Source organism: Strongylocentrotus purpuratus, unplaced genomic scaffold (genome assembly GCF_000002235.5).
Source record: "Strongylocentrotus purpuratus isolate Spur 01 unplaced genomic scaffold, Spur_5.0 spur5_scaffold_19, whole genome shotgun sequence".
Taxonomy (NCBI): domain Eukaryota; kingdom Metazoa; phylum Echinodermata; class Echinoidea; order Camarodonta; family Strongylocentrotidae; genus Strongylocentrotus; species Strongylocentrotus purpuratus.
Genome location: NW_022145604.1, coordinates 24,650,639 through 24,666,145, shown reverse-complemented (window position 1 = coordinate 24,666,145; position 15,507 = coordinate 24,650,639). Strand labels below are relative to the sequence as shown.

General features: G+C 38.2%; 1 protein-coding gene across 1 annotated transcript in view; it reads right to left on the bottom strand.

Moving 5' to 3' along the window:
* The window catches only part of LOC582485 (serine/threonine-protein kinase 17A), a 53,042-nt gene that overhangs the window by 24,458 nt on the left and 13,077 nt on the right, over positions 1-15,507 (bottom strand). The window contains exons 2-3 of the mRNA XM_030990659.1: positions 10,675-10,887; positions 4,022-4,166 (exon numbers count right to left, since the gene is read on the bottom strand). Of these exons, the coding sequence (XP_030846519.1) occupies positions 4,022-4,166; positions 10,675-10,887 (358 nt within the window). The remainder of the gene's footprint in view (positions 1-4,021; positions 4,167-10,674; positions 10,888-15,507) is intronic.

Genomic DNA, 15,507 nt, shown 5'->3' with positions numbered 1-15,507 from the left:
GGGGGATTGGGTTTCCTAAGCTCTATTGTATGCAGGGAAACCCCATTTGTCCGACAAACTCGACCCCATATGGACCATGAAAATCACCTTCAGGCTAGAAATGTTCAAATTTCACTGCTATATATATATATATATATATACACATGTATATTAAAATACATAAGCAATATTCTGAAATCCTTTGCTATCAGACTGGCACCAATTCAACCCCGAGCGAGCTCAAACTCTCACGACTTCAGATGCTAGACTTCAAACAATTTTGCACTTGTCAGAGTATAGTCCCTCAATATCACGGGCGACGGGAAATTCTTAAGGACAGATCACCAGACAACCTGAGAGTTTTTGTACAGTCTCGGGAGATTGAGGAAGAAATGCCAGCTAAGAATGTATAAAATGCAGGAAATCTACGTTAAAATTCTGAAAAAAATTGCATGGTTCATAATTACCATGAATGCAAAACCTCCAGTTTCATTCTTGCATGGATACATGTACGATTTAAAATATTTGACTATGGTATCTTTTACCGCTAAGAGCTTAAAACACTGCAAATTTCATCACTTTTTTGCCAAGACATGTGAAAGAGCACATGTGTATTGTACAACAACAGACCATAAAACAGTTACCAAAGGCCAAATGGGGTAAGAACAGTTCTGTTTAAAGAAATAAAAAATAAAAAACAAAATTGCCAGGATCTTTCGGAAGCCATCCTGATCTCCTTAACCTCTGAAGGATTGTTTTATAAGAACATGATTTAAAGACAAAGTGTATCACTAGGTCAAGTTTTATTTTGGTGCACTAGCCAAACATCACACAGCTCTCAGTCTTAGCATAGCTACAGGTGTCAGGACGCTTCACCCTAATTATATCATATTTGTACTCAATGCAAAAGAGAATGGTCCAAACTTGGGTTGAGCAATTTAGTTTAAAAAAATACCCAAGTAGATCCACACCTACAACCATTCTACCTTTCATATTTACAGTAGCTACACATAGAATGCATCACATCAGCTATGGCCTGTGCGCATTAGTTTCCATGGTTCCACACATGACATGTCTAGTTCCTTACGCTCTAACTGTTTACATTTCATTGCCTGCCATCTTGTTGTAAAAACATACATGTACATCAGAACATATCTCAAATTCTCAATTTTCCAATCAGTGCAGGTAACAGTCCCACTGTCCACATCCAGCCAGGACTACGTCCAGACTAAACCCTTCTCTCAAAATGGGTCTAGAAGTCTGCGCTGAGTGTGTATCAATCTTATGATGATACCATTCAGAGTAGACTACACTAGCTTTGTTCCGGACTCAGTCCAGACTGAGTGCTATTCTACCCCTAAATATGAAAGGGGGTCTAATTTGTCACAGTAGCTACATGTACCGACCTGAGCAGCCTGAGCAGCCAGATCGTTGGCCCTATCACTGAAGGAGATGGGAAGTGATGGTGACAGGTACTCAGCTGACTGGCCTCAGAGGCAAGCTATCTCAAGTGAGATGAAAAACGTGACTTGCTTCCAAAACGATAAAAACTTGAGACGGGCCCTCCACCTCCTCTTAGATCTTTGCTCCTAGACAAACAAATATATCTCAAGATAATAGTCTGAATATTTGTAACACCCCAGAAGCTCGAGAATGAGACAGGCCTTCAAGCATGAGCAAAAATAGAAACAATTTGTTATCAGAATACAAAAATTTTGAACCTCTTTTTTTGTCTTGGTCAGTCAAAATTGTTTACGTCTGTTATTTATATTGCTCTCATAATTTTTACTTTTTTTATGAGAGTTTCCAAGACCCAGGTCGAATATCTTACAAAAGGGTCACAAAGACGAAGATATAGGGAGAAACCATTCTTTACCTCCATCTGCAAGACTCTACAGAGCTTGGATGTGCTCTTGAATTTTGTCTCATTTACTTCCTTCAGGAGGGTTTTTATTTTTCAGGTTCTTCATCTTTAGAGCTTTAGTATGAACTCTTTACAAGCAGGGTAGCAACAAAATGTCCTTTCACACAAGTTCAGTCAGGTTGACAACCTCATTAAACCTTAGCACTTAATTGGACCCAATTGCCAAAATGTATACATGCAGAATGACAGTACCCCTCAATGAACCCCAGGGAGTGGAGATGGTGCACATGATGTGTGTCGAAGAACCTGTCTGGAAAGGCCACCTGTCTACAGTGATCTGTCTATAGTACAGTGGTCACTGCCTCACTGGTCATACGTTACCTTTGGTGGCCTTGGTAGATGGGTTTGACTATACATGTACATTACATTCCCTCAATGTTCCTAATACCCAATGAACTATAAGTAGCACTGCATATTAAACACAGTGGCTGCCAAGAAACTCTTTCACTCAACTTCAAAACAGACTCAATGACAGATGGTTCGACCGAAGACCTCTAATTTTAGATTTCTAGGGGTTTCATCTGGGCTGGATTCCAAGATCTGAAGCAAGTTTAGAATGTGGGCGTTCCCTCGCAAGTTCATGAGGCGAGCTAGAGTTACCCTTGGAAAATCTCATCACACTGTATCCCTAGAAAGTCCTACTCTCTGTAACTGTTCAGTATATCCTCTTATGATCTTAGAATATTGACTTTAAGATAGATATCCCAATTTGTTTGGTTATTTTTTCTCTCACAAGCTTGAAGCAATAGGGAGGGATATAAAGATGCAGAAGAGAAATGTGTCACAAATTTGGTGAGGGAAAGACTGAGCTGACACTCCCTGTGCAAACCTTATAGAAATGATTTGTTTCTAAGAAATGTAAAAGAAAAAGAGGGTAAACATGGGGAGGGGGTGCCCCCACTGGCAGAGAAACAAGGCAGTAGGCTTCAAATTCTCCAAAATTATAGGGGCAAGACACACATACAACATCAACATACATATAGAACAGAAAATAACAAAACTAAAACGCTGATGTAGTTGTAATTAGAAGTTGTTGTTGAGCATCATTATTTTCTATTCTTCTACAAATTTTGTTGAGAAATGGAAACTGAGAATACAGGTCAGGAGTAGGACCGTAAGATCATCAATTTCACAATCTTCAATCTCCAACATCAGCACGTACAAAGTACATGAAAACAAAACTCTGCAGCCAAACCCTTCCAACTATCCCTCTGGAGGGGTAATTCCCGCCCCCATCCAGGGGTGCGGATACCGGTAGGAGGGGGGCAGGTACCACGTGCCCCTAGTCCCTGGTCGCTCTGTTGATTGCCAATTTCCATGTGTCCTCGGTATACATCCTTCATGTGATAGGGACATCCTGGTTAACCAGGGAGCTACGTCATCATCCAACTTCAAAGTTTACTCTTTTTATTTTCACCCTTTATCCTATCAAACGTTTCATTCTTTCTTTGTTCCCCCCTCTCTTGGTTTCTCTCTTCAATCTTCTCCACTGCCTGTTACTGGGAATTATAATCTTGAGCACTGCTGTTATATTTACATCTAAATCTAAATCAAAATCTCCCGTTCATTCTGTCCTTGATAGGCCGATAGCTTTAAATTTCTGGGTAATTGAGATTACTTTAATACATTTCTTGTAAAGAAAACATTCTATAAGACGTCATAACTGAATACACTCTATGCATTTTACATGTACTGTACATGTATATACTACTCTTTCTGTTTAGTACATTTGTATGTACACATATTTACTCTTTTCTTTTCCTCACCCATGCAGTTTCTTTTCTCTGTCTTTGTAAATTCTCTCTTTCTCTTTCTCTCTGTCTCTTTCTATTTCTTTCAGTGCATTGACATCTGTGTCTCTCTACAGTGCAGTGTAATTCTCTCTAATCTTCTTATGTCACTGAGCTATGATCACTTTCAAGAATACATTTACCTTTCTCTCTCTCTCTCTCTCTCCCTCTCTCTCCCGTTCTCTCTCTCCCTCTCTCTCTCTCTCCCCCCTCTCTCTCTTTCCTTTCACTCCTTTGCTCTCTCTTCACACCCACTTACATCTACATAATATAAACGTTTATTTCTAAACACTGCAAAGCACAAACCATAAATCATATCTATCATTACCTTTAGATCCAGATGGGCTATATTCTGTGAATGCAGATAGTGAACGCCCTCTAGAATCTGTTGTAAAAGTCTGACCACGTCTTTTTCACAGAACCCGTCCTCTTTGTCCGCCACACAGTACTGGTGTAGCTCGCCCCCACTGGCACTGCAAATGAAAGAAAGGAAGAAAGAAAGAAAACGAGTGATATTAATAACTTATGGCATACAAATTAACAATGTTTTTCATATACGACACCAGTGACCAGTCATGACAAATTTAACATCTCAAGTTCGCACAGCTAGTATGTTTTGCCCTCAGCTAGTATGTTTTACCCTCAGCTAGCCCTAATAATGATTTTTAAACAATTATATACAATGTGTCTTTTCTTTTTTTATCACACATTATGATTCAAGTACAATTATCATACAACATGTGTTCTGCTGAGAGCCAGAAGGGCATTTATTCAACATTCTTTTCCACAGATTAAACACCCTTCTAGCTATCAATGAACAACTTCTCCAAATGGCCGCACCCCCCTCCCCCCCCCCCCCCCCCACCATCCCCTACATCTCTTCCGAGAAAAAAATATGAAATTCTATTTTATTTCATTTTTTATTGAACTGCCATGAATTTACTTAGAAAATATCATTTTAAATTTAGTTCACACACATTATAAATGTATTTGCATTACAGTGTAGTTTCACTGATTGAGGATTTACTAATTAATACAAATTTCAATAAAGGGTAGGTAATAGACAATAAATATTCATAGCATAGCAACCGAACCCCTTCTCTTCTTTTTTTGCATTTGTGTACATTCACAACAGGACTCATGCTACAGATTTTGACAAGAAAGCCATGATGTATGAACTGTACACTCTGCATCTCGGCAACATGACTCAATAAACTTTGTATAGTTCATTGTGTACAGGGATTAATAGCCCAAAGTCCAAGTATTTCTGGATTGGTAATCTCAATTTTGCAAGCTGCGAGAGTGGGATTCTCAGCTAAATATAGTTCTAAACCAGTCCCTACCCTGGTACATGTATATTAACGGTTCACCCACACGCATTGCCAACATCGTGACAATCGTGACAATCATCACAGGACCGGTGAAATAGGCCGCGATCAGATAAAAATCTGACATCGCAGCACGTTTGTTTTGTTTCGGCAAGAGCTTAATATTAAGGTACTGTAGGAGCGAATTTCAAATCTTGGACAAACAGATTTGGCAATTTGTATATAGTCAGACGTATTAGAACATGTTCCACTTTCCTACTCCTATTCATTTAGTGAACTGATTCTGCATTTGAAAATCAAACCTTGTGCAATTCAAATATTTAAATGAAAGAATCTCAAAATCATAAGATTTCTCTTAACTCCTTTCTCTCCCTTTCTGCCCCTCTCTCCCAACCTCTCTCCCTTTCTGCCCCCTCTCTCTCTCTCTCGATCCCTTTCTGCCCCTTTCCCTTTCTCCTCCCCCTCTCTCTCTAACTCCAAGCTTCTGATATTTGTTTCTGTTTTCATCTGTTTCTCACTGTAAGCCTCCATCTACATAACTATGAAACATTTTTAATTCTCATATTAATATATTACAGTACAACATTATTTTCAAGGGAAAAAAGCCCCACCTCTAGACCCCTAGATCACAAAACAAAACTAAAAATGATTTTTTAAAATTTTTTTTTAGTGGGCCTCTTTATATTCATCTTTCCTCTTTGAATAGCAAGGAAAGGACGCCAGCCTCTTTGAAGCGATATCCCGGTAACGAGAAGTGACGTTACCAAAATTCTTCTGCACACCGAGGGTGAGAACTCTTGCTGTGCAACTCTCAATTTCTTTCTCTTTCACCCCCTCCAGATTAACTCAGTGGGACTACATTCCAGTCATTTCCATTTCTAAACTCTTCCAAGAGAAAAAGGACTTAGTTCGAATTAAACATCGCCTTTTATAGAAAACCACTTACAATATCAAATGACTGTAATGTATCTTTCTATCCCATTGCAATCTCAATATATAGGGTCAACTATTGACAAACTACTGCCAGTAAAGTGAACAAATTTGTTTATCATAGGTAGGCCTGCAGAACATACTAGAATCAATAAATGAAAACTACTGGTAGGCATTTCCATATACTACTGAAAATAATATTTCCGTAAATCGTGGTTAATTATTAATGCCGTCTCTGTGTTTATAATTCAATTGTTAGAGCATTTTCTATTCTCTAAAACAATACACACTTCTGAGAATTTTATTTACCGGTATTCATATTTTTATCAAGGCCCTCGCATAATACAGGTACATATTGTGTGGTTTGAAACACTCAGTAATTGCTAATAACATTTAATATTTAAATGAAACATCACATGGCAAATTGCATGCAGGCTATTTGATTATCAAAGCAATACAATTTCAAGAAAACAAGATCATCTATACCCAGTATTTTCAGAGTGAAAAACAAGTTTGATATCTATTTTGTGCTTCGCTGTTTTGGAAAGTCATGATTCCTGCTAATGAACTCACCTTTATCTTTAAAATGGAAACTTAGTAGGAATTCTTTAAAACTTTTGCAAATTGTTAAGACCGTTTTTGCGGCAAGAAACCTTCGATAACAGAAAATACATATGTCACTTTATGATTTAATCTTATTCTCCTTTACTATCTTGACCTAAAAACAAAACCTGCTTAAGTTTTATGCAAGCATTCCTTTCTTATTTGTCAGTATGTTTTGTCAAGATTTTTAAGACCTTCTTTCAGCAGTTCGCTTCCCTAAACTCTAAAGCTTGGTAAAAACATCACATCACTTTCTAGTTTTCGAGTATTCTGACAGCATGAAAACACTGATCCATTCATTATCAATATGAATTATGAATTAGGACTGGTATGACCTCACATGGTGGTTTTGGCGTGTGTCATTGTATCAGTTTTTCCAGATGTGACTACTCAGCTCATGCACCCAAACAAAGACTAAATCACATGATTATCTCTTCCCATCTCACAAAACAAGATGGCTCAAACAGATCCAAAACATGACTCATTAACGAGGGGAAAGGGGGGGGGGTAACTTAGAAAACCCTGTCACGTGATACTGCAGATCGACTATGCAGACAAATAAGGGCAAAATAAAGAGTTATTTTGCCAAAAATCTTGCCACAGCCAGTTGGTATGGCTTTAGAACACGTCATGGCACAGCAAGGGTTTTCCTGGATCACGTTTGTGGGATTTGTGTGGGCCCATCCCCCGCTTCCTATAACACATTTCCTGATGAGAATGAGCACTTTTTTCTTTTCAAATGAATATTTCCTGTTTATCGCTACAACCAAAGCTTCATGGGTTGTCTAGTAAAAAAAATAATGGTGACATGTGCAATGCATTTTGCAACTTTCATATTGTGACCAATTTCAGAACAAATAGCATCCTAAACTGTACAAGTTCAAATACATGTATGTGTGTGCTGAACTCTGTTTTTTGTTAAAATAAATCTCAATCAACTATATTTAAATGCAGTATAATAACAGTACATGCCCCTACTTACATTTTTATCTCAACACTTCAGAAGATTACAGGGGAAAACCAGCACTCTCCACCAAGTACCCCTCCCACAACCCCTCCCTCCCTCCCTCCACTACACTTCAGTTCAAACCTAGAGTTCTGAAAGTTGAAATTCATTGCAAAATGGACAAGAGTAGACCATGCGGCAACCCCTAAATCAAAATGGGGGAAGGGGCTGCAAACTTACATAAATGTGTGTCATTGATTAAAAATATGCTTTAGTAATGCCACTAAAAGCAAATGAAATCATATTGGGCATCAGTAACAGATGTTGAGAAGCACAGCTGACTCTATTTAATTGAATACCTAATTTGACTTTGAAGTGGACCTTACAAGGACCGGTGTGATTGCTGACGCATCAGACGTTTTCAAGAACAGGCTCGTTATCACAGGACGTTGTACAAGCCCATAAAACCACCGTTGTTTCCTCGTGTTAATCTGATCAAAGTTCCGCCTATCCCAAACACCTGCTGCGTCGGTAATAGATCTCGAGAAACTGACCTAATGGACCTACGTAATCGTATTACCCATTAAATTGAATGCCCCATCCACTCAATCATCTTTTTACATGTAGGTCCAAGCGTCACACCTGTGATGATAAGTGTGTTCTTTAATTCAAAGTATTAACAGTGAATTAAAAACAATGACATTTAGCGTTTTTCTTAAAAATATGAATAATCATTGTCACCTAAAAAGGTTAACACATGTGTACATGTGTCTCCCAAGTAGCCCCAAATGTTGCAGCTTTCAAAACAGAACAAAATTGTTGCTGTACTACCAACAGGGCCAGATGACCTGGTACCAACTTTATGGCATTTGCAAAAATGAACAGGGCTAACATTCTGTGCAAACCATTGGTCATAAGGGCTCTTTGAAGAACAAAAACAATGGAGTAAAAAAAATATTTTCATTTTTTTAATGTAAACACAGGTACATTTTCCATTTTCTAATTCCTACATGTGTACATGTACATGTACAGTACATGTATATGAGAACAAGAAAACAGTAGAGAACTCAACGACACATGCACGTGTAGCCTGAGTGCTCCCCCACCGCAAGTTGGTCATTATTTTCTATGTCTCAGGTTAACTAGTGGTTTAAACTGTTTGGTAGCTCTCAATTGTGGCCTTTATATTCATTTCCTTTCCAGGATATTGATCTGTGTGTATCAACTATCATCATACCTGCAAACTCTTTCATAATATTCTAAGAATCCACATTCTCAAAGTTTCTTAGGATTTCCTTGTATTAATTGTTTCTACGAAGTACAAGCTTGAACAAATGTGGAAAATACAGGTGTGTACTATAAAAACATGTCTTCCTCCTCAAATGTTCTTGATATGATATGATGTTCGATACATGTACATATCTTTCTTGGAACATGAACATGTACAGTTCAGTAGGTGAGCAGGAAATTGGTTTCACTTACAGTATCACCTTGGATTCTCAAGATTCTATTTTCATGGTACGATCACATTTACAGTTGTATAAATCTTTAAGTAAATTTCATCATCTAAAGTTCCTTTAAATAAGAGAATCAGTAAAGAGAGGATATTATTATCAAATGAATCATTGATAGTTGATACATGTACTTCAGCTCATAAAGCAAAGGTTACCGAATTCCAAAAGCTTAAATCAAAACTTCGGGACTTAATGCACTTGACTTAAAGAATGTTACCTCAATAAGGAAGAAATAAGCTGAATGCCTAAGCCAAATTATAAATTCAAAACCCCCCTTCTTCCCCTCTTTCAATATTATTTTGTTTCTCCTTCCATCATGAAACAAGCATTTTTCCTGCCTGTCATTGATGAAAGGAAATGAGGGTAAGGGTCAAGTCTGGGCAGAGACGAGAATCTGCGTGATCGCGAGATTTAACGTAACGTGAGCTGCTGCAGTAGGTTCGGAGAGCTCAATCCACAAGAATGTGAAAAGTCTGAACCTCCAAAATAGACCGGTCTTGCTGTTAAACTCCCTGCATGCCAGCCTCATCGTTCCCCCTCCCGCACATACACTGTAACCATGAAACACCTCTCATTGGGCGTTAAAGGGTTAAAGTGTAGCTGCGGTTGCAAGGCTTCTTTAAGACTTTATCTGACTTTGCCAGTGCAGATATTAAAGTGAGATAACTATCACTATCAACAGCCCAGGCCTAAAAAGTGAAGTATCAGAATCATTAGGCGCGTCCTCATCATCTCGAGATTGCAAAATAGCCCGCTATTTCTGATTTGGGAAATAATCCCGAAGTTGCAAATCGCGTCTTCATCAAATTAGCTCGAGATATTTTGCTCAGCGTTAGCGCATAGGGCGAGTCTTCGATCTGGTGAAGACGCACAGGACAAATAGCTGGATATTTTGCCAAATCGTAGGATATTTTGCAAACTATCCCAAGATAGCTTGGGATGACAATCCCGACCAAATATCCCGCTAATTGCAACTTCGGGCTGATGAAGACGCAAATTAGCGAGGTAGTGAAGATAGGCCTAGTAAGGTCTGAATTGTTCCGAGGTATAACACACATGGCACAATTCCAGTGGCTCTCTTTAAATAGGCAATGATACAGCACTTGAACTTTAACAAATTGGAAACCAAGATTGTTTGCTAAAAAGAGAGAGATTGAGATAGCATATGGTACTACAAAACTATAGTTTAACTGATTTGAACTTATCGCACGGTTACATGACAGTTTTTGACACTCATTCAAATCTGTCATGATACATGTAGATATGCAGGTGAATTGTGAAGCAGTGTTCAGGCACTTCTTCTTTTTAAGCACCCTTTGAAACAGAAATATGCTTTAGTTCTTTTTAAGACATTTCACTATTAAAGCAGTAAGTTCAAAATTTACCATTTTCACTTAGAGAAGTTAAATGAATTTCCGGACTGATTTATTGTTTTGATTTCATCTAACGGCTAAATTACAAGTTTGAAGATGAGCTAGGACAGGATCTACAGCTGTGAGTCCTATCTGAGGGACTTATAGTAATTGAGAATCACTGCTTCACCAAAGGGCACTATAAAGGCATTACTGTGGTTTGAATCTGGAACGTCCTACAGTAGATAGAGAACCCTGCTCTACTTGCCTCCCCTTATATGACTTGACAAACAGGCAAAGAAACTTACTATTCCAGAACGAGAATGACTTCTGTTGATGTCTCGTAAACCTCGTGGAGACCGATTAGACGCTGGTTCAAGACCGAGTTCTCCAGGATGCGGATCTCTTTGAGGATATCTTCACGGCAGTCTCGTCCCATCTTGCGCTTTCTTACGAACTTGGCTGCGAAGTGTCGGTTGCTCTCCTTGTGCTTGCACTTGCGGACAACTGCAAAGCGCCCTCTGTGGATGAAAAGAAAACATTCATGATTTAATTGCAATAGCTACATAAGGATTTCAGTAAGAACACATTGTGTACATCTCAATTTATTTATTTTTAATTCACAATTGTACCGTAATCAACCTGTTTCATCTACAAAAGTAGCAATATAATTTAATATATCTACATTTTAAAAAAGACATGATTTTTATTTTTTTATTTCCCTTTTAGAAAATGTACCACCATTAAATGTGCTTGTATTTCACACTTGATGTCTGTATTAAAATGCCCCTTTAACACCCATAGATAGTAGATACTTTATTATCAAAGTGATATAATTATCATCACATCATAATTGGCATAGTGGTACCTGGTTATTCCATGCAAAGAAAGGGGAATTTTTTATTTCATTCTATGACGTGAAGACCCAATAATGTTTACATCCTATCGTGGCCACACCCGATATCAGACATAAAGGATTGATCTTTGTTCAAATGTATCCGATGGAAACTGGAAAGACGTGCAAAAATGCTTCCAATCCTAAGTCCATATAATCGAGGATCCGATTACCGAACCCCAAGAAGTTGAACTCCACAGAGGGTCCATGAGGCATGGTTCTCCATCACGCTTAGTTTCTAAAATATTTCCCCAAAGCACGATACAATACAGTATGTTTAAGCCAAGGGCACGATCTTAACATGGTTATGAAACTTATGCTTTACAATTCAGCTAAGACTGTAATAACAGATATTTAAACAAAAACAATGTACTGAAGACAAAACAAAAGGAACATACCAACAACAAAAAAATCACTAGAAAACGGTTGATTTTCAGTAAGGGGATTCATCTTACTGGAAATATGACGATAAGAATGTTATCGGCACCACAAAACGTAGGCATTTTCAGGACTAGTATTGGTACCCATTCAGCTAAAATAAAATGAAATCTTTTGCTACAATGTATAGAAAGGTCATGAAACTTTCAAATGAGAAGGGGGGGGGGGGGACGGGAGGGGGAAAGGGGTCACAAATGTACAAGTGAACATTAAAGTTTACTAGTAGCATCTTGTAGCTACAGGGGTGGAGGGGGGGGGGGGCTCTGTGCCCCCTCCTGCATCCGCCACTGTCGGCAAAGTTCCTGACCTACAGAAGACTAGTGATATCTTTAGAGTAAATTATGAACAGACTTCCTAATGCCATCTAAACGACGGCCCTTGTAGAGGCGACAAGCCCAGAATTATTTCCTCAATAGAAAAAGACACAACTTGATCTTGAATCACCGGATCCTATTCCATATTTAGGCCTTAGATATGAAACTGCATGACATCATGATTACCGATAAGGAACTATATCAAAAGATAATTCGGGACAGGTGTCTAAAAATCCCCTTATCGAATTATCTGATGACAGTGAAACCAAAAATGTAATCAATTCTTATTTCGCCGCGAACTTAGCTGTGTGATGTACAGCACAAAAATCCTTGTAACAATCAAATAAAATTTGAGATTGTGAGGTCTTTTCCCTCACAAGCTTCATCATCGACATGGTTTGTGATGCATTTTATATACACAAACATGTCCTATGTTGACATCCTCTTCTTACAAAATTATATCATTTGAGATAAAAGAAAAGTAAGACAAATGTATATGCTTTAAATCAAAACCATTCCAAAAATGATCGTGAAAATCATAAGAAGCAGCCCAAAGTCTAATTATATTGGTTACTATGAAAAATCTGAATTTCCAATAAAACACTGATTATAGCAGGCCATGTAAAATGAAGGTTTAAAAAAGTTTTTAAATGCAGCTTTGGCACATTGATCTTTAAGATTCATGTTCGGCAGCAGCATGTAAACACGTCCATATGGGGAAAGGAAGCGCGACTAATGCAATATTGCAGGTGACAGACATCGCGAACCATCAAATGAAAATCTACCTTTTCATCGAATCTGTGTTTGCAAAGGATGGGCTCACTTGGGGGGCTTGATCAGACAGATCTGTAATTAGTCCTCGGTAAATCGTTCCCCCGGGGCGGGGCGAGGGGTGAATCATTTGCACCCTCAGGACGATTAAGGAGATATCTTAATAACACGAGCAGCCAAGGTGTCAGGGACGATGAAAGATGATGCAGGGAGATTAAACCTCATGCTATATATTGGCACTGATGGAAGTGATAGAGGAGCTCGATCATGCCGTTTCGTAATATCTTCCTCGATTTAAAGAGAGATTTAAAGGAGGGACAGGGAACAGAAGGTTGATAATTAAAGCTACATGTGCATGTAATAAATATGATGAAGTGTCACAAAAAGGGTTTTGTGAGCAGACAACAATTATGCTCCGGAGAGCTCTCAAGGATCTTTGCGAAATTGAAAGAGCCCCCCCCCCCCCCCCCAACAAAAAGGAAAGGAACAAATTGCCATGTGAAATTTTTATTTTTATCTAGAGCAAAGAGCTCTTCTTCTTTAGCCATTCAGTTTTCTGTATTAATTGTATCAAGGGTAAGGGACATTTGGAGGTAGCGTGGGTGGAAGTGCTTTATGTACATCATCTTTGTTATTGGCTTTTGTTTCATTCCTATTTACCTCCACAATAAAATCAACTGTCTTTTTCTTTAAAAAATCAAGGGAAACAAATGAGGCATCCTTTCCAATGACCCTGGCTGCAGGATTACTCAAAAACAACTTCAGCAACCCACTCACATAAGATGTCAATTATATGTCTATTATCTAAATCCCATAACATCCCACCAGACAATAACACTAGTCAATCAATTAGGGGATAAACACGCTCTTCGCATGATCCTCTTGACTGATAGCTGTCTACTGTCTAGGCAAGGGAATTATATAGTTTCTTCACTCTCTTATCCCCTCAGCTATTGTTTTTGTTGCGTCCCATACCTAATGGCCATCCGGGCATTTCCGTTGCCCGGGCCGTGACTCTCATTGTCTTTTCAAGTTCACGGAACCATTTCATTGGAGGACATTGATGATGTGAAAAATAGGTGATTTTCTTTACTTTTTTCTATTTATATCACCGCTTTGATCACATCATTTCGTAAATAATTATTTTCAGAGATTTTCCCATCGGCCTTGCTATTTGCATAAACATCATGATTATGACCGAGATTTGAACTCACAGCCTACAGATAACCCTTGAGGCGCATACAAAATTGTTTAGCTTACCATCAATTCTTCATGCATGTACATACCGGTACGTACACTGAACTCAATATCGGACATAAACAAAAATATGATATAACAGCAAAAACAAGAATAAATAATAGATGAATGATGATGTGATTTTGACTTGACTTGAACTCTGTTTATAATAGTTAACTTTTACGGATCATTGACATAATTCAAACCGGATTCTGTGACTGCTTTATGAAAGATGTATAAACAGTAAATGTTTGTATTCTGTGCAGATGATATTCATTTCATTTCTGCTCTTTATATTCTTTTTCATTCTTTTTCATTCCTTTCATATCATCTGTAATCCCCCTCTATAAAACGGTATCTGATTTATGATATCTGATTCATCATTTTTTGGCATTATAATTGAGGGACCTCATAAAAAGAGTACAATTCAAACAATTTTGTCCCACATTTTGCCAGGTTATAATTTGTTTGGCTAATGTATTTTACGGATTTACTGCACAGAGGAATTCAACAAAACTGGTATGATACATGGGGGTGTTACGGGGGTGAAAAATCGCCCAAACCATCTCTTGTACAGTATGCTAGGAATTCCATGCTTTATAAAAAAGGACAAAGAAAGATATTGAGCTGTTGGTTTTTTCATTCTTCCTTATAAATATACTAAAGCCCCCATAGCATTTTCAGGTCTGGGTATTTTGCTACTCTTTTCACTCTTTTTGTCTCCTTAAGGCCACCACACGAAGGCAGGTATTCTACAGAAAGCATTGTAAAGAGGGACAATTAGGAGATCGAGACAAAAAGTAGTTTCTCCGGATGAGCACTTGGAGTTTACTTTATATTGATTAGCAACCAATCGATGGTGGTGCATAATACACTGCAGCTAGCTCTATCTTACATGTGTAACAAGTGAAGTCAATTCCATGCTTCCTTTATTCGGTGGTATTTTACAGGTGTACATGCTAATCGATATAAGGCCTAGCTGTATACCTTGCAAACAAGAACTTACAAGGTGGCCAAATTGTCTGGGCCACGTCACGATGCTCATAATTATGTGCTAGTATGATTGTGTAGGCCTCTAGCTTGTTGCTGCCTTTCCTACAGTGTATACTTGTTTTTATTAAATATGTTTTGCAATTATAATGTGTTTGAGAGTTCATATGTTTAATACGATGTAATGAATGAATAGTATCTTTAAACAATTTTCACTTTAAAAGATCTAATTCACGGATCACTTCAACTAATTTCATTCATAAAAGTTGAGGGCTACGTGTATCCGGTATAGGCCCTGATTAAACAGTAGAATCTTTTGAATGCTAATTCATAATTATCAACTCCCATCTCCCCTCCCCCCCCCCAAAAAAAAAGTCTTCATGGAATCATTTGCTTCAGGATATCATTCAAATGATGCACAAACGTTTTCTTGTTCACACAAAACGATTCCTAGCTGTCTGGAACCGCGACCAAGCTTCAAGTTCAAAACCATAACT